General features: G+C 42.6%; 1 protein-coding gene across 3 annotated transcripts in view; it reads left to right on the top strand.

The window, feature by feature from the left end:
• Window positions 1–23,850, top strand: part of ZRANB1 (zinc finger RANBP2-type containing 1) — a 42,790-nt gene that overhangs the window by 5,420 nt on the left and 13,520 nt on the right. For 2 of the 3 annotated variants that reach the window (XM_059477491.1, XM_059477493.1), the window contains exons 2-6: window positions 7,142–7,239; window positions 7,923–8,773; window positions 19,260–19,447; window positions 20,937–21,090; window positions 23,468–23,539. In XM_059477491.1, the coding sequence (XP_059333474.1) occupies window positions 7,960–8,773; window positions 19,260–19,447; window positions 20,937–21,090; window positions 23,468–23,539 (1,228 nt within the window). In that variant the 5' untranslated portion in view covers window positions 7,142–7,239; window positions 7,923–7,959. Of the gene's footprint in view, window positions 1–7,141; window positions 7,240–7,876; window positions 8,774–19,259; window positions 19,448–20,936; window positions 21,091–23,467; window positions 23,540–23,850 lie in introns of all 3 variants that reach the window. The other variant, XM_059477492.1, reaches the window with a different exon arrangement.

Here is a 23,850-nt window from a genome sequence, read left to right as displayed (position 1 = left end):
AATGAGTGTGGTTTGTTTGGCTCACTCGAGCTGGGACTTGCCTGAAGTGGATTCCACCAGCAAATCCTTTACCAAAGGCAGTCCTTGGCCGTGTGTGGATGTGGCTTGTCGTGAATTGGCAGCCAAGTGCCCGTGGTGGGTGCTGAGCGTGTGTTCCCTGTTTCCTTGGGAGCCAGGTGCTTTTCCTCCTCCCCACGGTGACTGCCTGAGGAGCCCTGCAGTGATTTATGGTCAGCCAGCGTTGAGGAGGTCCAGGGGATAATTGTGGGATCTCAGCACCTCAGGATGGAGGTGCAGAGAGGCCGAGACCACCCTTGGGGGGCTCGGGAGTCCTGGAATGCTGCCAGAAGTGTCTGGTGGCTGGACTTTGATCCTACACAGGAAATGACACCTGTATGAGGATGGGAGGATTTCACTGGGGTAAATGGTGAAGGGATAAGTTAATTAGAGTGTAAAACACAGGGTTTAGGATTTTGGTACAGGGGGGTCTAAAGAAGTAAGATGGAGGAATTGGGGCGTGTCCTGTCCTTCTTCTTCTTCTTCTTGGCCTCCATCTTCTGTGGTGATGGTGGCACTTTGGGATTGGTTATTACTAGAAGTGCACCGGTTAATAAGGGTAGAAGGTATTGGGGAGAAATGATAAATATTGTACACGTAACTTCGGGTATAAAGATAAGTGACCGCCCGGGGGCTTCGGCAGTGTGCCCATGGCTGACTTGCTGTGCAGACCTCTGTCGGGCTGAAAGAAAATCTTTTAGATAAACAATTAATAAACACCAAGAGACAAGATCAGAAGTCTCTCCTCGTCCTTTGAAGCGCCGGGCTCTTCAAGGCCATCCCTGGGCCTTTCCAGAACACCCAGACAGCCTAAACAGCCGAGAAACCGAGCAAGTGGCATCCCTGAGCTATCTCCGGACGTAAATCAGCGCCGGGAGAAACATTGAAAACTTACAGATAATGACAAGAAAATGTTCAAGTCTGGGTGTAATGTTCCTGCCCTTGGACAGGTTGAAGTGTCTCAGGGTTTGATGTCTGACTGCACAGTGTGTTTGCAGTCAGAGCCTGACATCTGGTTTTCCTCCTGGTGTGCGAGGATGGCTGAGAGCTAAACAAAAATGGGTCTGGTGTTTGAGGCACAGCCTAAACACAGATAAACTGTTTTTGGATTTGACCTCACTTTTTATAAAGAAACATCTTGTTCAACTTCTGTACTTTGTCCAAGGCTAATGCCTTTTAAAAAAAGCAATTTTAACAGTTCTGTTGTTTTATTGTGTATGTTTGTTACTGTAGATCTTAAGTCAGTGTTCATCTGTTGCTGTTCGTGGTCAAATTCATTAAATGCTGCTGGCTGTATTTATGCAAATCTTCTATCATAGCTCATTATTTTAAGTAATTTTGCTTGGCTTTTGATTAGTATTGTGTGGGAGATGCTGTGCATTATGTAACAGTTAAACTGCTTACCCTTGTTTGCCCAAATGGTTTCTAAGCAGTCGTATTTAGTCCATCCTAACGTGCAGTAACATCTCATCTGGACACTCATTCACTTTTAATTGAGCTTAAAACAAAACAAAAGAACAGCCCTGGCAAAGAAAGGGCACTGATCTGCAAGCTGCTGCTACTGGGTTTTATAGATTATTTTCAGCAGTTAAGATTTCCCTATCTTTTAGTCACAAGTATAATAGAGCTGGATGGAGTTTGACCCATTTGAGATGAGTAATGAACAAAATGCAAACTTGCACCATGCAAATTACACAAGAGGGTTAACTGTAGTGGCTAAGAGCACAGAAATGCTTCAAGAGATAAACATTAAAATAAAAATAAAGACAGCAGAAAGAGAAAATGTTTACTATTCTCAAATATCTGTTAATTCTGTAATGAATTTCCAGCTTTTGCAGACACATCTGTTTACATTAAGTTGTAGACCTAAAGTTCATTGTTAGTCTTGTATTTCAGATGTCTCCAAAGGTCAGAAACCTCCCAGATGTTTTCATTCTTAGTGCATGGAGCATTAGCAAAATTGGACATCCTCTTGCATGAAAGCTGCATATAAATTCTTGTGCTTATGAAAAGTCAGCAGTTGGGTTGGAAGTGTGAACAGAATATTGAAAAGAAAGCTGAAGCAAAATCAGCGTAATTTTTCTGAATACCATAAATACCTAATAAAGTAGATTTAAGAAGCTTTGAAATGAGACACGAATCCGTAAAGCAGAATGAAAACAATTTTTTATTAATTTTAAGTAAATGAAACCCATCTGAATTCACCCAGTGAACAGACTTCTGAATGTGTTCAGAAGTTAATTCTTACTTTCTTGCTTTTTTTGGTTAAGAGAACTGTGTTTCTTGCCATGTGTTTCTATGTGAGAGCTGAAGTTGCCTGGATTTTAACTCATTCCCCACTTACAAAAGTTTAAGGTAGTGAGGCAGGTCATAGCTAAAAATCTGCAGTGAGGAGTATTTTTGGTGATCTGGGCTGTCAGAACTGAAGAAAATGTTAGAAGTCACTTACCATGCTAGATTGAAAATATTTTCATTGCAACTGTGTGACTATTTACAGGTTTTTTTTTCTCATGCACCATTAGTGCTGTAGTTTATAAATTGTGTTGTGATGTGCATGGGAGTGATTGGGTGTTTAATGGAATTGAGATTTGTGCCAGTCTGAGGTGGGTGATGCTTCTCTGAGACAGCAGCCTGGTCCCAGCTCCCCTCCTCGGGAGAGCAGAGGGATCCAGGTGTGTTTGGGGCAGCCCTGAGGATGGGAGGATGGTGCAGGCAGAGCCTCCCAGCCCTGCTGGCGTCTGTTTGCTGCCAAGGTTTCTGGGTTTCTGCATTCTGGGCTGCTGCAGCCTGGGTCCTGCTCCTGCTGTAGGCACTGCTCAGCCAGCTGGTGTTCTGTAAGGAAATCAACATTTCCTATGTAAAACCCCCACCTCGGAGAGCAGCTTGCAGAAAATCATTCCAGTGCTCTTTTACTGAGATGACAGTGACATTGCCTTTTTAAAGAACTGTCCTAACACCCAAAGCAAACGGGGCTTGTTTGTTAAATTCCTTGCTTCAGTGTGTTTGGGCTAATGCACAAAATGCTTCCATGTTTGTGGCTTCACAGTAATCTTTCCATTCTTTGTTATAATACATAGATACTACTGCAAAGCTTCCAGATTAGGTGCTGATCTGATCTGTTTGTTCCATTGACAGGGTCAGGGTTCTTAATTTTATTAAAATTAATTTGAGGAGATGACAATGGAGCTTATTGTTCATTCCCATCAAACTGCAGAAGCCCAGGTTGAAGCTTTCTGCTTTTAATGTACTGATCTGTGGAGGCTTGTACTGAGCTATTGAGAAAGAAGAGCAAATAGCTGAAGGCAGAGTAAGTTTGGTAAGGTAAGAGAAGAAAGTCAGTAAATGTCCACCTTGGAAAATTAAGGCTAGGATTTGTGAAAGGTTTTACTTCTACACTCCTGAAGTGCTGAATAAATAGATTCTGCATTTGGTTATAGAGATCCCTTTCTTTCAGAAAAAGGTACTTCTGCTTATTGTGTTCATGTGAAACGTTGCTTTAGTGTTTTTAAAGTAAAGAAACCAGCCTGCCTTTCTTTTTGGAGCAGGCTGTGAGAGGCACGGGGGGGGAAGGAGGTGGTTCCTGATTCCCCTTGCAAGCCTTGCTGAAGGCTGGAGCTGGCACCTTGGGCTCCCTTTTGCCTGTAAACACAAAGCAGTTTGATTTGAAAATCCATAGACATGAACCAAATGAATTGGAGGTGGGAGCAGTGATTTGATTGGTGTGATTATGTAAGGTTTCAGCCAGCACAGATGCCAGCACCATCCCAGCAGAAATCTGTGGTGTGGACTGGTCTCAGTCAGCATCTGGCCTGTGTGCTGGGAGGGCTTGATGCTTTAATGAAGTGGAGCTCCATATTGTTCCTTGTTTGAGCCAAAGGAAAAACAACTTCTGGACACAGAGAATAATTAAATTGAGGGAGTGTAGTGTATCTGTCATAAAAGTGGTATTTGAGACCTTCTTTGTTTCTTCCCAGTTTGTGTGAGCTGTTTGGTGTTTTCCTGTGCACCCAAAAAGAAGAATGTTCTTAAAAATAGAAGCAAAGCAAAAAAAAAAAAGTTATTCTGGGTCACCTTTTACAACTGACTACATGTAGTAAAAGGGTGATCTGATAAGGTTTTGATTTGTTTTTTTGTTCTTTATACAGAACTTAATGTATTTTTCTCTTCAGTGTATTGAGTTACTCTACAAGTATGTCCAGAAGATACACAGCACACTGTCTAAACTGATCAACTGGAATTTGTTTGAAGTTTTGTGGGTTTTAGTTTCTTGTCTGCTGGTGCTTTTTGGACATAAAGGCATGCACCTGCACTCCACAGTCACTGTGTTGCTATTTCTCTGTCAGAGGAGGCGCTCTGTGATTCAGCTGCTCCTCTGGGAGGAATCCAAAATAACAAGTTGACATGAAAACAGAGTCAAAGAAGTAATTGGGAAAAAATGTAATGAGCTTCAAACTGCTGTGGCTGGATGGTGATGCTGTATCATCAGTAAATCATAGAATCACAGGATGGTCTGAGTTGGAAGGGACCTTAAAGCTCATCCTGTTCCAATCCCCTGCCATGGGTGGGGACACCTTCCACTGTCCCTCGTGCTCCAAGCCCCTTGGCCACTTCCAGGGATCCAGGGGCAGCCTGGGTTCCACAGATTGCCAGGGCCTTCCCACCCTCACAGGGAACAATTTATTCTTGGTACCCAGTCTAAACCTACTCCCTTTCAATGTGAAGCCGTTTCCCCTTGTCCTGTCACTGCATTCCTGATGTAAATGAGTTAAATGGGTCTGGTGTCTGTGACCTCCAGCTCTGCTCCCACCAGACCCACCTGTGGGAGCTACTGTGGTGGGTAGAATTGGAGGTCAGATCAAGTAAAAAACAGTAAAAACCCCAATGCTGAATTTCCTCACTGTACTTGGTGGTGGCAGAGCTGTCAAGGAAGAGAAATTGTGTTGCTCTGTTGAGCCTTTTTATGTTCTTTACTTCATAATAACCCGAGGCCTTGTGTTCAGAGGTGGTGAGCTCATATCTCAGAGGCTTTCAGAGCTGCACATACTCATCCTCTCTAAGAATTATGTCTGAGAGCATCTGCTTTTTAAGTGGCACCAAAGATAATTGCAGCTAAAAAGCTGATCTTGTGATATGGATGAAAGCTTTCCTGTAAGGTGGGATGTCCTGAGCTGTTTTGTTTCCTGAGCAGTATCTCAGTACTTGCTTGGATTGTTTTTGCAACCAGCTGCTTTCCAACTTGAGCTGCAATCTCCTTTCCCAGTCTTAATATCACTAAAACAGATGATGTCTTGTTTTCATACCCATCCCAAATGTGGGTTGGGATTTGTCTGCAGTGGGAACTGTTTTATTTAAGGCCTTACAAACCAGGGCAGGGAAAGAAACCATTTACAGTTACACATACCCATCACAGACTGTATATAGATTTGATGGGAAGCATCACCTACTCCAACCAAACCAACTTCTCCTGCAGAAGGAATTATTCTCAAGCATTGGAGTATTGGGACAGCCACTTCTGGTGGTCCTTGGTGTCACAACCTGTTGGTGGCAGTGGGCAGGTGCATGGGCACTGTGCTCCTGCCTTCTCTGTTCTGAAAACCCTGTTCAACTCTCCCGTGTTTCTAACTGCAAAACGTGAATTCCTAAAAACCTCTACTGTTTCTAGAGAGAAGAAGCTTATTAAGAAAGTAATTAAAAACCTTATTTTGGGAATTGAGGGAAAAGCTTTGACCAAATGGAATAGATAAATCTAGTGTCTAGTGTGCTCTTACAGGAGGCGCTTTGGCAGAGTAAAGAAATTTTTCCTTAAAATTCCCAAGTCTTCCTTGGAAAATCACCTTTAGTAAAATTAAATTAACTTTGTATTCTCCTGTATATATGTATTGTTCACTTACTGTATTCTCCTGTGTATGTATATTCTCCTGTATATATGCATTTTTCACTTACTTTGTCACAGATATGGGGCACCTGGTATGATCCAGCTCCTTTTTTCCCCATTATAAATGAGCATGGACATCTGTCAGGAGTGGTGGAGGGGAAGCAGCAGGAAATGTGATTGCCTTTTCAGCACATTCCTCAGTGTGACACAGTTTTATAATGTAGAGGTGGGAGTGAAGTGCTCTGCAGGCTGTTCAGAGCAGTACCGTGGAACCTGAGCTTTATGAGAGAGCTTTCTGTGTTCCTGATTGCTCCTGGGCTTCCATGCAGCATAAATATGGATTGCTATGGAAAAGGATAGTGCTGCCCTCTCCTCTGGCCCAGCCATGCGATAGCCCCTCATTCATGCAGCCACCTGATCTGCTCAATAGATCACTTGAGCTCTTGGAAAAAACCCATGGTCAGTGCTGGAGTCCTCCGGAGCAGAGAGTAGGAGTAAGGCTGGCAACTTTCAGTAGAAGGTTCAGCTATGCCTTGATGGAGCAAGGTGTGTGTGAAGGTATTTCAGTGGAGAATAACTAACTCATAAAACACTGGCTAATTGGGGAGCAGGTATTAACTAATTTTTAGGTTTAGGTCTAGTTTTGAATTTAATCCTGTTGTGAGTTTTAGTTTCCTAGGCTCTGGGTGGTTTTGTTAGCTGAGAGAGTGGCAATATGATAAATAAGTGCCAGTCAAGTGATGTGACAAGTTTGTATTTAATGAGTTTTGCCTTCTTGAAAGCAGCACTGTGTTGAGTTTTTCATGCTGGATAACTATTCTGGGGTAAGGGAGGAAATGCTGTGTATGTTTTCTGTGTGTCCTTTATCTACCTGCCTCACCCTTTCCCTCTATTATGCCCTACACAAAGCTTTTTCTGCCTTCCCCATCCAAAGTTTCAGATTGCAGTGAGAGTGTTCAGGGATGTTTTGGTGTGAACTTGTTGCTTGGATTTACTTCTTTTACTTCAGCAGATTGACCGCTTGTGTAGCCACTGTTTTTTAATAAATATTGGTTTATTTTAACCAGTCTCTCATGGCCTCAGCAGGTCATGACTGGGTTTAACTGAGTAAATTGGGATTAGAATAGGTGTGGCATTTAATAATTAACTTTCTGGTTACTCAGGTCCAGTAGGAAACGTGTAATGAGTCTGTTTTCATTTTGTTTACAGGAATAGTTATCTGCTTAGTCTCATCCTTCATATTTGGCAATCTGAAGAAAAGGTCTGAGCCAGCATGAAGACAGAATCCCCTCTTCATTAGAGAAAAAGTGAGTTAGAATTGAGTTGAATTCTGAATTTGTAGCATGAAAATACTCTCTTAGCCTGCCAACACACAGCTTGTGCTTGCTTTCAAGTGGCATTTTCCCTTTGTAACACCGCTGATACAGGTGATGTCCAGTCAAGACCTAGTCTTGGTTAAGCACATTTCTAAAATTTTCATATTGTAAGTATTTAATATAAATTCCAACACCCTCCTTTTCTGACAGAACTGCTTGCTCACTGTGTAACTGCCCACCTGATACACTCTGTCCTTCCAGATCCTGTGAGGTCTGTTACAGGACCTAGACTTTGTGTTCCTTTTCTTGTACTGCTGGATTCATACTGAATTTTATTTTGATAATTTAATATTTATAACTTGTTTCTGTAGCTGTCCTGGTCATTTCCCCAGTATTCTCAGTGCTTAATGAGTATTCTGAATTTGTTGGGAATTGCAAATTTGAAGAGTTTCAGAAATGTAGGACTCATTTTTGCACTAATAAATCCCAAATTTTGCATGTAAATGCCGGTAGTGATTTTACTCCCCTTAGATGTTGTAATAATATCAAATAAAAAAGACTGCCTGTTAGGCCAGCCTGATTTTTATATCCACGGGGTTAAATCTCCTTCATTTGTTGTTTTGAACAGCTCCTTTGCTGGCTCTGTGTACTGATGGTGTGTTCTGACCCCTCAGCTTTCTGCTCGCCGCAGTTCATTTCAAGGAGTGCACGATGACAGAGCGTGGAATTAAATGGGCCTGTGAGTATTGTACATATGAGAATTGGCCTTCTGCAATCAAGTGCACCATGTGTCGTGCCCAGAGACCCAGTGGAACAATTATCACAGAAGATCCTTTCAAAAGTGGCTCCAGTGACATCGGGAGGGACTGGGATCCTTCGAGCACTGAAGGAGGGAGCAGTCCTTTGATCTGCCCGGATTCCAGTGCAAGACCCAGGGTTAAATCATCCTACAGCATGGAAAGTGCAAATAAATGGTCGTGCCACATGTGCACGTACTTGAACTGGCCAAGGGCTATAAGGTGTACCCAGTGCTTGTCCCAGCGCAGGACCAGGAGCCCCACGGAGTCGCCTCAGTCCTCGGGCTCCGGCTCCAGGCCGGTTCCTTTTGCCGTGGATCCGTGTGAGGAGTACAATGACAGAAATAAACTCAACACGAGGGCTCAGCACTGGACTTGTTCTGTTTGTACATATGAAAACTGGGCCAAGGCCAGGAAATGTGTTGTGTGTGACCACCCCAGACCCAACAACATCGAAGCAATAGAACTGGCAGACACAGAAGAGGCTTCTTCCATCATAAACGAGCAAGACAGGGCTCGGTGGAGAGGCAGCTCTAGCAGTGGTAATAGCCAAAGAAGATCTCCACCAACAACCAAACGTGAATCTGATGTGAAAATGGACTTCCAAAGAATTGAATTGGCTGGAGCTGTTGGCAGCAAGGAGGAGCTTGAAGTTGACTTCAAAAAACTAAAGCAAATAAAAAATAGAATGAAAAAGACTGACTGGCTGTTCCTAAATGCTTGTGTGGGTAAGTTGTTTACTGCTACCTTCTGCTCTTGTGCTGGTGGTTAAATATTTTGGGAGAATGAAGAATTAAAACAGAAACTTGGCATTTGATTTCAAACCAGCTTTTTTTATCCCTATGTTTCCATTTAAAAAAGTAAGCCAAATGTAGAGGTTCCTGAAATAGCACCTGCTGAGAGAGGCTGTGGAGTTCATCCATAATCTGAACAGGGTTAGACGTGTCTCTCAAGTGTACTTGGACTTTTCTGACCTTTTGTAGAAATGGATATTCTTGTAACCAAATCCTGTTGTTCCATGTAATTGTCAAAAGGTGGAAAAATTACAAAGCCAATCTACAGAACATGAGTGCAGACAGTGCTGTAAAAAATGCCATTAATGGATAATTAAAATTACTTTTCTTTCTGCTATGGCAAGACATGCTCTGTAGAGTCAGCAGCTGCAGCTTGGGAGTATTTGTAAACAGTGTAGAGCTTGCAACAGTACAAGATGCTCTGTCAGATGTTAAAAATAACACCAAAATATGTAGCTCCAAGAAACTGCATGTGTAATACTGACCTTGAAAGTAATAATGTTGTATTAATACACATACTGTGTTGTAAATGTTTACAGGCTTTCTGAAAGTATTTTTGAAGTCAGCTGCTTCAAAAAACATTCAAATACCAATTTTGTTTTGTATTTTAGTGCTTTGCTAAGGAAATGCTGGATAGTTCTCGCAGTGCTGTTAAAGAACAGAGCCATGTGAGAGCAGGGTTTTCTGCAGTTTTTGACCTTGTGAGTTAACTCCTGTGCTGTGGCTTCCCAGAAGCAGACATCGCGTGCCCCAGCATACGAGCAGCTTCAACACTTGAAATATGCAACTATTTTTAGAGTAAAACACTTCATTTGAAACTCTGGCTCCACTAGTATGGCTCATGCTGTTCCTTAATGTTTCACAAAGTCACTTCATGGTTGTTGTAATCAAAGAGCTAATTAGTGGAGCTGCTTTGTTTAACATATTTGATCAGGTGTAAATGTTTTTGTGGGTATGCTGTGTTTGGTTTCTCTGAGCTAATAAATATTCCAGTTTATTTTTGTGTTGTGTGAGTAGTTAGACATGCTCACTTCCTTTTGGAAAGAGATGCCTCAGTATTTCCTCATACCTCCAGTTTCCTTACAACCTTTTTTCCTTCTGAAATGAAGCAGCTGAAATTCTGTGTGGTATTTTTTAAGTTATTGAGTACCAATGGTCAGTTGTTGGAGGTTGTTCCTATGCCTAACAGGGGTATTTATCTTGAATTCTGATAACAACTGTATTAAATATTTGGCTATTTTTTCCCTTTGGTTTTTCAAACGTGATTTTTTTTTGAGTATTCTAATATTACTTAAAATATTTCACACTTTCTGATTTATCCTGTGTGGGAAGGGTTGTATTTATATTTAAGAATGTGGGTTTGCAAGTATTTAATGTTGCCCGTGACTATATAGTTGTACATAAAACCCAAAACCATGTTCATAGAAGTTTTATAATGCAATAATGATTTGGTTTGAAGGGATCTTGGTGAGAAAAGCAGAATGCAGGTGGAGTTGTGTGCTGGTTGTTACTGCTGCCTGCTGAAAGCTTTCATGGATTTCCTTCTCTACCTTAAACACCTCCTGTGCTCCTGGGGGAGAGGGATGATGGGGGCACAGGAACAGCAAACAAAGCTGGTAATTATCTGTCCTTCAGCTCAGATTTTCATTTTGCATATTGCAGAGATAATTTATTTCCCCCAATTACTCATTATAATAGGAATAACCTTAGGAAGATTGATGGAGGTTGCATGGATTCTCTTGTGCTTGTCTCTGTTGTGCAGTGTATTTGTGCTACAAAAGTACTCCAGTCCAGCCAGTAAGCATTAAAGCAATAAGCTGAATTTCTGCTTGTGATCTTAGTGTGACATACCTAAACCAGTTTAACTGTCAATTGAATATTTTTGCCCAAAGCATCTGTTTTTACCATTGAAATCAAGTGGGTCACTGTTATTTAGTGAGTTCTGTTTGTTTGCCAGCTGGAACTCTTGGGAAGTTTTAGCTGAGCTGAACATTTCAGTCTTTGGCCAAGCAAAATTATAAAACAGGACAAGTTCATGTTAAATACCAAGTAAATTTGTGAACATTGATGGCCAGAGTTTGTGTGTTACCCTGCTCCATCCCACAGATGGTGCCTAACAAGGATTTGAGGACTTCAGACTGAAACCTGAAAGTTTAAGATCAGTCAGTTGTGGAGGGTCCATTAGCTTTGAATCCATCTTTTGTAGGAGAGATGTTGAAATGTTAACATTTAAAGTTAGCCCTGAAGTTAAAAATAACAATTAAAGGAGTAGGAGGCATTCTTGGCAGAGTGGTTATTTTCTATTCTCTTAGAAGATATTATCTGTCAGAAGGTACCAAGGAAAATGTCTGATACTTCAGGACAGCTGTTTGGTTGAACTCCCTCTTCTCATCTCAACTCCAGTACAAAATTCTTTTTACTAGATTTTAAATTGAATGCCAAGTTTCATTAAAAAAACAGGTATCAGATTAGTCTTTTCTACATCTGTGTTCTTTTTAGCTGAAACATGGAGAGATGTGTATAAAGTAGATTTAAGAAGAGCTGTGTGTTTGTTTTTGTTTTGTTGGAGGCATCCATTAATGCTTTTCCCACCTTGGTAAGTAAATGTGTCATCAAGGCTTCTGTTCTTGCAAATCCAGGCTGGACAAAATGTGATGAGTGCAGCTCTTGCCTTTCAGCATGAATAGTTTCCTTGATGCAGGGTATTCCTTCCAGATCAGAAGGATTAATGGTATTCCCCCATTCAAACTCTGCCAGCAAATGTACTTGAATGTTGCTTTTTTTATTGACTTGTTTTTTTCAGAGTGAGTGTATCTGTTGGGTGATTCTTTCTCAGAAAAACGAGATTTTAAACTGATTCATGTGGTGAAAATTGATTAAAATCCTAGCAGAAACTGGAGTAAGTGTGGCTTACTGGCTTCCTCCAAATGCCAGTTTAAATTCCAAAGAGGAATTACAAATGGTTTCTGCAATGACACCAATGTTTGCTACCATAGTGGCTTAGAACAAGATTAATGTGGAGTCCAAGGTGACTCATTTCTTAGGGGAGGGAACTGATGTGCACTTAAATTAAAATTTATTACCTTTTCTGTAACTTATGGCACCTGTGGCAGAGGCTGTCAGGCAGTCCTGGTGGCCTGTGGGACTCACAGGATGTGCTGTGCAGCCATCAGGAGTTCCTGTGGGGCCTGGTGAAGCTGCTTCCAGCTGCCTGTGGATTTAAGGAGTCCAAATGATGAGGATGGCTGTGCCTGTAAAACCTCTGTGGCATCCAGAGTTTGCTTGGGTGTTACCCTGGAGCTTCCATCTCCTGGCACTTCAGGGCTGGCTTTGTCAGTGGTGCTGGCACAGTGTGTTTGCTGCAGGGCACTGCTGGGGATTCTTGAGTGGTGAGTGCAGCTCCTGAGCTTGAGCTGCTAGGTTAGAAGTAAACTGCATTTCTTCCCCTTTTCCTTTCTGCTCCCCCTGTTTGTCACCTGCTGCAAGAGTGTGTTCTTCTCTTGCTTCAGGTCAGGTGGGTATTGCTGTCACAGGCCAGAGCTCCCTGTGGGGATGGTGCACACATTCTTCTCAGCTCTCTGAAAGAAACCACTAAGAGTGTGTTTCTTAAACAAATCCAAAGTATTTAGAGCAATCTGTGATGAATCTTGTTTTGCAGTACATCCTTAAAAGGACTGTAAGTTCATTCCTAGTATTCCTATTTATGTCTGCTTAGTTTTTTCCTTTGTCAACTGCTTTATCTCTCCATTAGATTTTTGAATTAGTGCCAAATATGTTACCCAGGCCTTCAGGAACCCTGTGGGCAAGGAGAGTCTCCCTGGCCAGACATTGGTATGGGGTTGTTGGGCTGTGTCCCACGCTGCCCTGCAGCTCTGGGAGACACAGAGGCACCTCCTGCTCTGTGTCCTGCAGGGTCTCTGCCTCTTCTCTGAGTGTTCATAAAGGGAGGTGGCATGAGCAAGGTGCTTTCAGCTGGCACTGCCACCCAGGGTCATCCCAGGTGCCCCTTGCTGCCCTCCTGGCTGCCTCTGCCTCTTCTCTGAGTGTTCATAAAGGGAGGTGGCATGAGCAAGGTGCTTTCAGCTGGCACTGCCACCCAGGGTCATCCCAGGTGCCCCTTGCTGCCCTCCTGGCTGTCAGGAAATGAAGCTGGGTTAGGGGATGTTTTTGTGGGGGGTTTGTTTCTCTTTGCTGGTGTAGTGAGTTCAGACTGACTTCCTATCACATCCAGGCTACAGCTGGACCTTGATGGTTTTGTTTATGCTGTGCAGTGGGAGTGGGAAGTGCCTGGGTGGGAGCAGGCTGGGCACCTCTCCTTGCTGCTGGCAGTCTGGGCTGGAGCTGTTCAGGGAAGTGCAGCAGGGATCTCTCACTCACTGCCAGGCTGTGCCTGGGGGGGAAGAGTCCCTGGTGGGAGTGGGACAGCCCAGCCTCCCTCCCTGCTCCCCTGGGACAGGGGAAGCGTGGCTGGGCTGCTGGGCCAGGTGCCAGTGATGTGAGATCACAGCTCTCACCTGGCTGGGAGAGCTCTGGGTGATGTCATCTGTGCCTTGTACAGCTGTCCTGTCATAAACGCTTTATACATTTGTGTGTGCACATCTTTGAGACTGAGAACTCTCCTGCCTTGCTCCCTGGCACAAAATCATAACTCCTTTTACTTGGGTTCTTGACTCCTTTTCTTAAACACTGCGGTATTTTATGCTGCAAATAATTGAATAAATGATCAAGTTAAAACCAGTTATTTCAATTTCCCTTAGAAGTACTGATGGTTAACTTTAATAATTAACTTTAATGATTTTCCACTGTCCAGCCTCCCTTTAGGGTACAACTCTGCAAGTAACAAGGGGTGTGACAGATTAGAGAGGGAGAAGGACATGTTTAAACAGTTGTTCTTACATCTGTGCTGCTCTGTCCTGTGATGATACATTCAAAACATACTGCAGGGGTTTGTATGTGGGGAGAAGAGCTGTTTGCATGGAACAAATAATAACCAATATTTATGCTCTCATGCATTGAATGGCTTCAGGTTTTAAGTACATGTCTTCTTGGAAGTATTTATTTCTTTTTTTTAGCTAATGCAAGGTGCTGAGCTTGAAGAATCAAAAAAATCTTAAGATACAGAAGTTTTTGTCTCTGTCATTACCTGGAGAGTGACCTACTGTTGATTATGTACTAATACTGACAGGGGAGGCTCTGGAAATCCAAAAAGAGAAGGAACAGAAGGGTGTGGAAAAGGCCCATAAAGGCTTTTCAGACAAACCCTCTTTTTTATAAGTTGATGTGTCACATTTGCTTACAAAGCAATCTGTCCTTCAGGACAAATTCTTCCTTGGATGAAATTGTGAGTCACTATCAATAAAACCTCATTTATGGCCCCCTGATGTGCCCCTGGTGAAGAGTTGGAAGAGCCTGAGGACTGACTCAGCTCCAGAAAATGCCCCAGGTCCTCAGCAGTCTGTGTTAGAGGAGAAGAGATTCTTAACAGGTGTCAGAATTAGGTTTTAGTGGGTCAGTTGATCAGCCTCTCACTTGCTGGCACTTAAACCAATCTGAGGATTAGGCCTTAGATGAGTAAATGAGAGAGAGCATCTATGTGACAGACCACTTGCAGTTGTATCTGTGGCAGAAGAGAAGCAGCACAGGGCTCTGTGCTCTGTCTCTCATCTGTTTTATGTTACAGCAGGAGCTGTCTCTGCTTCTGACTTCTGAAATGTAGAACTTGGTTGTTTGAGCAATTTGCCTTCTCTTGCCAGGCAGTTCAAGGCATTGTCCCCCACAGAGGCTCAGCGACCTCTTTAAGATGAAAATTTTCCTTTTGCAGTCTGCTCAGATGGAAGAACAGAGTTATGGAGGCATTGCTGCCTCCTTGAACCCCAGAAATCCCTAATCCCAGGGTGTTCTCTGGATAGTCCCAACTGCAGCAGTCTGCTGAAAGAATTTCCTTCCTGCATTACCAGCTTGTGCCAGGCAGTGCCCCACAACCATCAGAAAGGTACTGAAGTAAATAAAGGCTGTGCTGTAGTATTTTCCTTGGGAATTTTTCTGCCTGGCTGTTCTGAAGCCACAGGAAAAGTGCACTAAGGGAAAACAGGACTTGGTTTTCTAGAAATGCATGTGAGCCTGTCTTGCATATTTTCCAGGTTTCTGTAACTGCACTAAACCCATAAATATTTACATGTTCTAAAGTATAAACTTAATAGCACCTTAAGCTGAAATAGTTTGGTTTTAGCAGCTAATTCTGGCTTATTTAATGTGAGTATAATGTTGACATCTAATGAAGAAGGAAGTTGTAAAAGTTGTAGGAGTATCAAGATGGTAAGAGTTGTAATTGGGTGATTAATATTTTTTAAAATTTAGTCTTTTGAAATACCCTTCTTAATTTCTATCATCTAATATATACCAAGATTGCAAATGTCTGATCTGTGCTGTTTTTAAGAGGCAGGGCTTTGCTAGAAGAAGAAAAAACCCTTGGCTCCTGATGCTGTGAAAGTCTTCCAATGGGAGGAAATGCCTGAATTGCAAAATGGGAGCACAGTTGAACCTGTAAATGCAGAATTCTGACTTGCACTTGGATTTTCTCATGGCATTCTGTCCTCTCCCTTAGGATGTCAGACATTTTACATGGGGCCAAGCAGAATTTTAGGGGTACACACAGACTGATGTACTCAGGGGCAGCAGCAAAGGGACATTTCTGGAGTCCCCTGTAAAGGAGAGCTGTGGTGCTGTGGATCAGGCACTGAGTCACTGGGATGTGTTTGCATTTGTGCTGCTCTTGCAGCCACTCAGGGCTCTGCCCTCACAAGGGTTTGAGCTCCTGGAGGCTCCTGCCTGTTCTGGGAACAATCTTAAGGCCAATGCCACTCTCCCTTTTGACATTTTACCAGTCTGGGGTATGCCGTGGGTGTCAGTGGGGAATAATCCAACTGGCACAGGGCACAATTCAGTCTGCTTGTGTAAGTAATGAGGCACTTCTGTGTTGTGAAATGCTGGGAATTAGAACATCAGTAAATATTTCTGTAGTATTTCTCATAAACAGTGGGGGTTTTGAGCTCTGTTTAAATAGACTTAATGAATTGGAGGCTCTGGCTCATCCCACAGAAATCAAAGCCTTTGTAGGAATGTGCCTCCTATTGTCAATACAAGCATATTCAGGTCTCATTTTAGCATGGTGATACTGAATTCCAGAACTGCAGGCATGGTGCACGTAGGCAAATTCACCTCATAGTTCTGGGGCAAGATTTGTGTTTTCTGGTTCTGCCTGTTATCAGTCACTGTTAGATTTTGTGTTCACTGCTGCCTTGGATTATATGGACTGGCACTGTAAGCAGGGTGGCACTTGATGGGCTGTCAGGCATTTTCCCTGTTCTTCTGAAGTGGCTGCATGGAGTAGATATTTGGTAGAACAGGTAAAGAGAAATGTTAACTTCATGCTGTGGCTCAGAGGGGCCAAGGAGGCTTGTAATGCCCAAAGAATATCAGCCCTGCAACAAACAAAAACTTCCTGATGCTTCCCCCTGCTATAAAGAGTAATTTTAACCTGTTTTGATTAAAAAACAGAGGATGGCCAGATAGTATCCATGCCCACAGTCACATTGTGACCTGTAGCTCTGCTGGTTTGTGTCATGCAGCACACCAACCCTGTACCTAAACTACTAAAAATACATTTCTTTATTTTTTTTAATTAAGGCCTAGAAAGTATACTCAGTTTGCTTGGTTTGGATGTATTACTTGATCTTGAGCTTAAACTTCATCAGCAAAGTTTAGAAATGTACTTTTTAACTGACAGCTTATATAACAATTTTAGTAATTCTAGGACATGGGGCTTTGAGGAATGTCAAGTATTGCAAGATGTGGGAATAAACTTCCAGAACTGGCAGTGCTGCATGGAGCACATGTCACTGATCTGGATCCTTATTGCAGCTTGTAGTAGTTGGTGCTTGAAAAAGGCATTGCCAAACCTCATGTGAGCACCTCAGCATCAGCCTTGGAGCTCAGTTGTTGCTGAGGTTTGATGAAGAGTGGGATGGTAATAAGCAGCTGAGGGTGGGGGACTGGAAGAACAATGAAAATGATGAATTTCCCAGTAGTAGGCTGTAGTAAAATGTACTGCTTGACAGGCTGGCTGGAATGTGATTTGGGTCTGATCATCTGTCACCAAAAGATCATTTTAGGGATATTTGTTTGGATTTTGAAATTCAGTTGTGTGTATTTGGATTCTCAGAATGGCCACCTGCCAGTCTTGGGTGGTGTTTGGTGTGTTTGTCTGGGGGATGTGGTGGAAGGTGCAGGTGTGGTGACAGGAGTCTCCCCTGTGTCAGTAGGAGTGGTTAAAATACAAAAAGGGGTGATGTGCCTTTTGGCCTTTAACAAGGCGCTTCTCCTAAATTAATGTAACAATAAAAAAATAATGATATCATAAAATAGCAGAGAATTCGCTCTTCTATCAAGTTTCTTCTTTCCTTTGATTCTTGGATTTGCCAGAGCTGTGGTATAACTTGTTTTAAGAGGGCAGGTCATGAGAAATTTGATTTGTTATCTGGATACACATCCACATCTACACACACACACAAAATACCAGTTTGGAGTATTTGGTTGGAATGATCATTGCAACAGCCATGAGGAATTGCCTTATCAGTGGCAGAAATGTTTCTTGCATGGAAATAAAGTCCTACACTTGGCACTTCTGACTCCTACAGAGCAAGAGCTAAAATAAAATAAAACAGATAGAACTCATCTGGGGAGAACACCCAGGCAGGCACTGAATGAGAGAGTAGTGCTGGAGAGGAGCAGGAATGTCCTCCTTGCAGGAGACAGACACATGCAGCACAAAACTGCAAAACACTGTCTCTGTGGTTTTCCTTCTGCCCTGGCCTGTTAGGACTCTGGAATGAGTGGGTAGATATTGTATGACTAAAATTTGCAGTTGAACTGTTGTTTTGGAACTTCTCTGCTTCAGACCACTGTTGAATAATCAAACTGGTATCTGTGGAAGCTTACACAGCACAGCTGATAACTTCGTAGAGAAATGTCTTGCACTGATAATCCATTTCCCCCCTGTGTTTCTTCTGAAAGCTTTATAATCTCAGCATTCAAAATGATACTTTTTGGCTGAGCTAAGAATGCTTTTCTAAATCCTGGATTAACCAGCAAGCCAGTGGTTACTGTGCTTCTCTGCTAGCAGCCATTTCAATTTGTTGTGTTGGAGTTTTTTTAATTTTGGTAGGGGATTTTTACTCATTTGGGATGAGGGGGTGGGAAGTGTTGTGGTTTTTTCCTTTTTTTAAATTTAATTTCATGTCCTGAGTGGGAGTGATTGCCCTGACTGGGTTTGATGACCTTTCCTGTTCATCAGCTTGTGTGTCTTGGTGAGCAAATGAAGTGAAGGATGGAGTTGGGTCTCAATCTGCAGCCTCCACTCAGCTGCTGACTCTCAGGAAGGAGGTTTAGCTGCAGAAAATAGGGACAGGGTTTTCTCATTTGTCATCTGTGCTCTTCTCTGCTTGAGCTGCTGCAACAAGAGCTGCTTCTCAGGAGTGAGATTCCATTTACTGCTCCAGTAAAGATGGCTTTAGGGACACTTCTGTTTCCTCAGTTCAGCACTGCACTGTTCTCTCGTGGACCACGCACCTAAAATAGAATATATTTGAAGGAATTTCCAAATTTAGGAAGGCTTATATTGGAACAGATCCTGTTAGCAGCTCCACATCTTACTGATGGTGTATTCTGATAATTGCAGCTAAGGAATGCATTCAGCGTGATTGGGCTTGATAGGAAGCATGGTACATAAATCAAGATTGCCAGGGACTTTAGAAGATGTTGGGTCATTCATTGTTCCTCTCATCTTGCTTTAAAGGTACACACAGTGTATTTAATTTCTCTTTAATTCAGTTTTAATGGAGTATCCTGAGTGAAACTCTCAGGCTCCATTAGCAGCAGAGATGGTGAGCTGAAGAGAAAAATTTATGCTTTATACCATTTGTATTGTTTGGAAAAAAATAAAACTTTTATGCCAAAAACCTTTTAATAGATCCTATTTCTATGATCTAGTAATTGGTGATTAAGTAATCAAATTAATCTCTTTACTATGAAGAAATTACTTCCTCTCTGGTTAAATGAAATGCGTGTGTCTGTTACTGCTGGTGTTTCATCATGGGTCCACTTCTGAGCTGCCTTATGATCTCTTACATTTTCCAGCTAGTGTGGGTAATAGAAATGGTCTGAGATGAGGTAAGTGTAAATACTTTGTAGCCTTCTGCCTAAAATAATAAAAAATTGGCAAGTTCCTTGCTATGCAGCTGATCATCATCTGTTGTTTGGCCTGTAACAGAACAGCTACAGGTGAGCTGTGAGATGAGGTGGCTTGTTCCAGAATGGCTCCCTGGTGTCTGAAACGGGCTGTGTGTTGTTTCTGTGCCCTCAGGAGTCGTGGAAGGTGACCTGGCTGCTGTGGAAGCCTACAAGTCGTCCGGAGGGGACATTGCCCGGCAGCTGACGGCGGACGAGGTGCGGCTGCTGAACCGCCCGTCCGCCTTCGACGTGGGCTACACCCTCGTGCACCTGGCCATCCGCTTCCAGAGGCAGGACATGCTGGCCATCCTCCTCACTGAGGTGAGTGAGCTCCCCTGGCCCTTGCAGCCATGGAGCAGCCCTGTGGGGAGCTGCTCCCCTGTGGGCAGCCAGTGGTGCACAGCTCTGCTTTGTGCTCCTGGTGGAATTTACGTGAATCGCCGCCTTGTGCCTTGGATTTCTCCTCAAGGAGTGAGTTGGCTTTAAGAGACTCCCTGTGATGGTGCTGAGGATGTTCAGTTTGCTCATTAATGAACAGTCTTGGCACATGTTGGGACTTTACTGGCAGTGGAAGTGAGCTATTGTGAGGCTTCCTGTGCTCTGGGTGAGGGAGAGGAAATGCTCTCAAAGCAAAGCACTGACATCAATGACAGCGCAGTTTATTCTCACTTTGCTAATGAGTAAGTCTACCTGGGCTGGCTTTCCTGGCTTTTGGGGCAGCTTCTCTTCCAGAGAGAGGCAGATTTCTTGCTTTGCAAAATTGCTGCATTTTTTTTTCTATTCCTTGCCCATTTTGTAGACTAATTCCTCTATTTTGCTCTTCCATGTTCCATTGTGTCACCTCGCTTCTGGTGACCTCTGCTGTTCTCCATCTTTGCCCTGTAAATAATTCTGTTACCTTTTTTTGTCCTTTTCCTTCAGCTCAGACTTTTGGTTCCTCACCTGATCAAGGCCAGATTTTTATTCTGCCTCCTTCCCTGATGCTTAGTGCAATTCTGAAAGCTGCTGTTTGCCTACAAAGCACATAAAGATGATGGAATGCTCAATGTTGAATAATTAAAAAGAGTAGATGAAGCAAGACAAATGTAGCTAAAGCCTTGAGTATATATTTATATACGACTAATATCAGCAGCTTTGTGCTGCTTACATAACTCTGTGGATGGAGTTACATGTTTTAAAACAAGTCAATTTACTGAAATAATGTCTTAGGGATTTTTGTGTTTGGTTTTGTTTCAGTGCCTAGGAATACTGATTCATCTTGTAATTTCTGGAAATGCTTGGTAGTGTTTGAGCCCCAGTGATAATTTCCTTTTCTAGCATATGAATGAGTGAAAATGTGGGTCTTAAAGGTGCCTTTTTTTATATGCATCTGGTGTCATCCCTGTGCCACTTGTCCATCATTGAATGGGTTTCTGCTGCCAGTGAACTGGAGAAATTGAACTGTCTTAGCTTCATAATTTTTGGGAATATTGTAGGAAACTGTTTGCAGTGCTAATAAAGTTTTGTTGAGTCTAGACTTGACTCAGGCATGAGATTTAAGATTGCTGTTATTATGAGCTCTCACCTGTTTTCCTCTTTTTCATCTGGGAGTGGTCACCTTTTAACTCACTTCTTCAATTTAAAGATGTTTTAACCAGGTCTATGTTATCATTTCCATGACAAATGAGACATTTCATTAAGAGTCACTAAACTTTACATTTTTCAGGTTGCCATTGTTTACAGCTCTCTTGCACTCCTGCTGGTGGTCATCCCTCCCAAATCTTTATATTGAAAGGGCTGATCCTGAGTGCAGTAATGTGTTGTTTTACAGGTGTCCCAGCATGCAGCCAAGTGCATTCCTGCCATGGTGTGTCCCGAGGTCACGGAGCAGATCCGCCGTGAAATCGCTGCATCTCTGCATCAGCGCAAGGGAGACTTTGCCTGCTATTTTCTGACTGACCTTGTGACCTTCACGTTGCCTGCAGGTAGCTACAAACCCCTTCTTCCTGCTGGAAGATTTTATTGCTTGGCCACTAGTTGAAAATTAGGTATTTTGACTTTGTGGTGGTGATGTGTGTGTAGGTTTTATTCATTAACAGGCTTATTAATTTATTAAGAGTTTTGTTTATTAAGACCTATTTTATTAGGTCAGATTTAGTAGTTGAATTTGATTACTCAGTATTTGCACACTTCAGTCCATACATTGTTCCTGTGAACTGAGCATCTGTTGCCCTACTTAGACATGAAGAAATGGAAGACAAGTGGTGTGTTCTAAGGAAAGGCTGTGTTTAAAGTGAGGATTGGAGCCCAGACATTTCTGGTCTGTGATGTGACTTTTCACATGGCTATTTTAGCTTCCAGTCCTTGCTGTTGAGGCCCAGAGCTGTTTTTTTTTTTTACCTAGTTGTAGCAATAGCACTTTTTGAATACTTTTGAGGTGCTCCGAGATCAAGAGAATGTTTACCTATTAACAAGGAGCTATTAGGAGACTTGTAATCTTCAAAAGCTGTTTCCTTTAATAGAAGTGCTACCTCTAGTAAGAAAATGTGTAGCTGCAAACTGTGCCAATCAGCAGATCTGTCTGTCTTTTTTATAAAAAACATGGCAAGAATTCTATTTGGAACCCCTTTGGTTGAGTGTTACCTCATCTCCTCTACAAAATTCTGGATAATATTTACCACTTGTACACGTGGCTGAGGTGCTGTGTTCAGTTGTACCCTGTGGGTCATGTGTGAGGCACATGGGGTGTCTGGGAGAGTAAAATTTCATTGGTTTTTAGGGGAGAGAGGGGAAAGGGACAACAAGGATTTCATAACATGTGAGAAATGTTCTCTCCAGAGCTTAAGAATTTGTTTAGTGTTTTCAAGAGAGACATCTTAAAGCAGTGTGCAGATCTTTGAGTCATGTAGTAGCCATTTAGTAATTAAAAAATAAAGCTGTTCAAAAGCTTTTGTGCGTCAAGACTTTCTACTTTACTCACTCTTTGCCAACTGCACATCTTTTGCAGTTTGGCTCCAGAGAGCATTTCCCAGGATAGAAATGTAAATCACACAATCCTGCTCAGATGTTACCTGAACAATGTAGTTTAGGAACCAGTTTCCACTCGACCTTTCAGATAAACAGATTGGATCCTCCTGAAGAGCCAGTGCTTGGATATTAGAGAGCCAAGCTTTTACATTGATTACTGGTCACTGCAAGCAGTTTTAGCTTTAAAGCCCCAATCAATCATACAAAAAAAAAAAAAAAAAAAAAAAGACCACTCCACATCACCCTGCCTGCAGCAGGCATTAATGTGCTTCAGTAGCAACTCATGTGCCTAAAAGTGGGCTTAAAGCCCTGGGGTACTGGACATCTGAGCAGGACTGGCAGCTACCACACTGCAATTAAGAGATATCTTTGTGTCCTTGAAATACCACTTAGGCCCCAGTCTTTATCCCCTAAAGTGCCTGAAGGGGTGCTGGATGTTCCTGTTCCTATTTTATTACTGCCTTCACTTTCACATGTTTAAGTTTCGTGATTGTGCTGGAACCAGTGAAGTTTCTCTGGTTGCTGCTCTGCCTGGCAACCCTTTACTGCTTATCCTCTGTTGGAATGCAGGCCAGGAGCAAATATTTACTGTGTGGCACATGCTGAGTTTTAGAATGTGTGACAGTGTTTGTTGCTTTAAATGATACAGCAGTCACAAAACAGTTCTGCCCATTATACAGATTTCCACCTATTTTTTCCCTTTTTTATTAGGTAGTTGCAAATTCTGTCTGTAATGCTCTTGGAGCAGTTGTCAGTACTGGTATTTTCTATGGCATAGCTCAGTAGTTTTCTCATTTCTTGTTTTTTAATTGCTGCAAACCATTGGAGGTCTCAGATCTGTTTCATTGAAGCCTGAATGAGATCACAAAGGAGGGGAATGTTCTGGAGAAGAACACATTCCTTGACAAACTGGGAATGGATCCCTGTTCATTGGGATAGTTTGCAGAGGAGAAGCCATTCCAGATGGGTGGAAAAGCATTGCTTAGGATTGAAGCTGTGCTAAAATACAATAGGGTTGAAAGTAAAAATACTCTTTTGTAAAATTTCTCACCTCAAAGTGCTTGTTCTTCACTTTCTCCTTCAGAGAAATCCAGTCTTACCCTATGCATGCTGTGATGATCCTTTCTGCATCAGAGGTGTGACAGTGAGGCTGAGATGCAAACCTGCCTCAGCAGCTCTGCAAAGCCTTGGGTCACACATGACAGCAGCTTTCCAGAGGAGGTGTTAAGGCTGATAGGGCAAAAGCTGTTCTGTGAGTTCTCCTGAGCAGCAGCTGCTGATGTCTCTTTTACAGTTACATTTAGTGACTCTTGTATTTGCGTTCTGTTTTTTCAGATATTGAAGATTTACCGCCCACAGTCCAGGAAAAATTGTTTGATGAAGTACTTGACAGAGATGTTCAGAAAGGTAAATGCACTGAGAACAGCTGGGGTCACTCCTGGCTTTTCATTAGACAATGTGTCTCTTCCTAAAAATAGACTATATGTGTCTGTATATACGTGGCTTTGTCCATGAACATGTTTTAAATAGAGGTTGGATGCTTTCAACTGGATCTGCACCCTGGAATTCATAAAGTCACAGAATGGATTGGGCTGAAAGGGACCTTGAAGACCTTCTGGACCAGGTTGCTCCAAACCAGCAGCTTCCAGAATGGGGCAGCCACAGCTTCTCTGGGCAGCCTGTGCCAGGGCTCACCACACTCACAGGGAGCAATTTCT

This window comes from Ammospiza nelsoni, chromosome 8 (genome assembly GCF_027579445.1).
Source record: "Ammospiza nelsoni isolate bAmmNel1 chromosome 8, bAmmNel1.pri, whole genome shotgun sequence".
Lineage (NCBI taxonomy): Eukaryota > Metazoa > Chordata > Aves > Passeriformes > Passerellidae > Ammospiza > Ammospiza nelsoni.
Note: the sequence above shows the minus strand (reverse complement) of the source record. Positions and strands in the feature narration are given on the sequence as shown.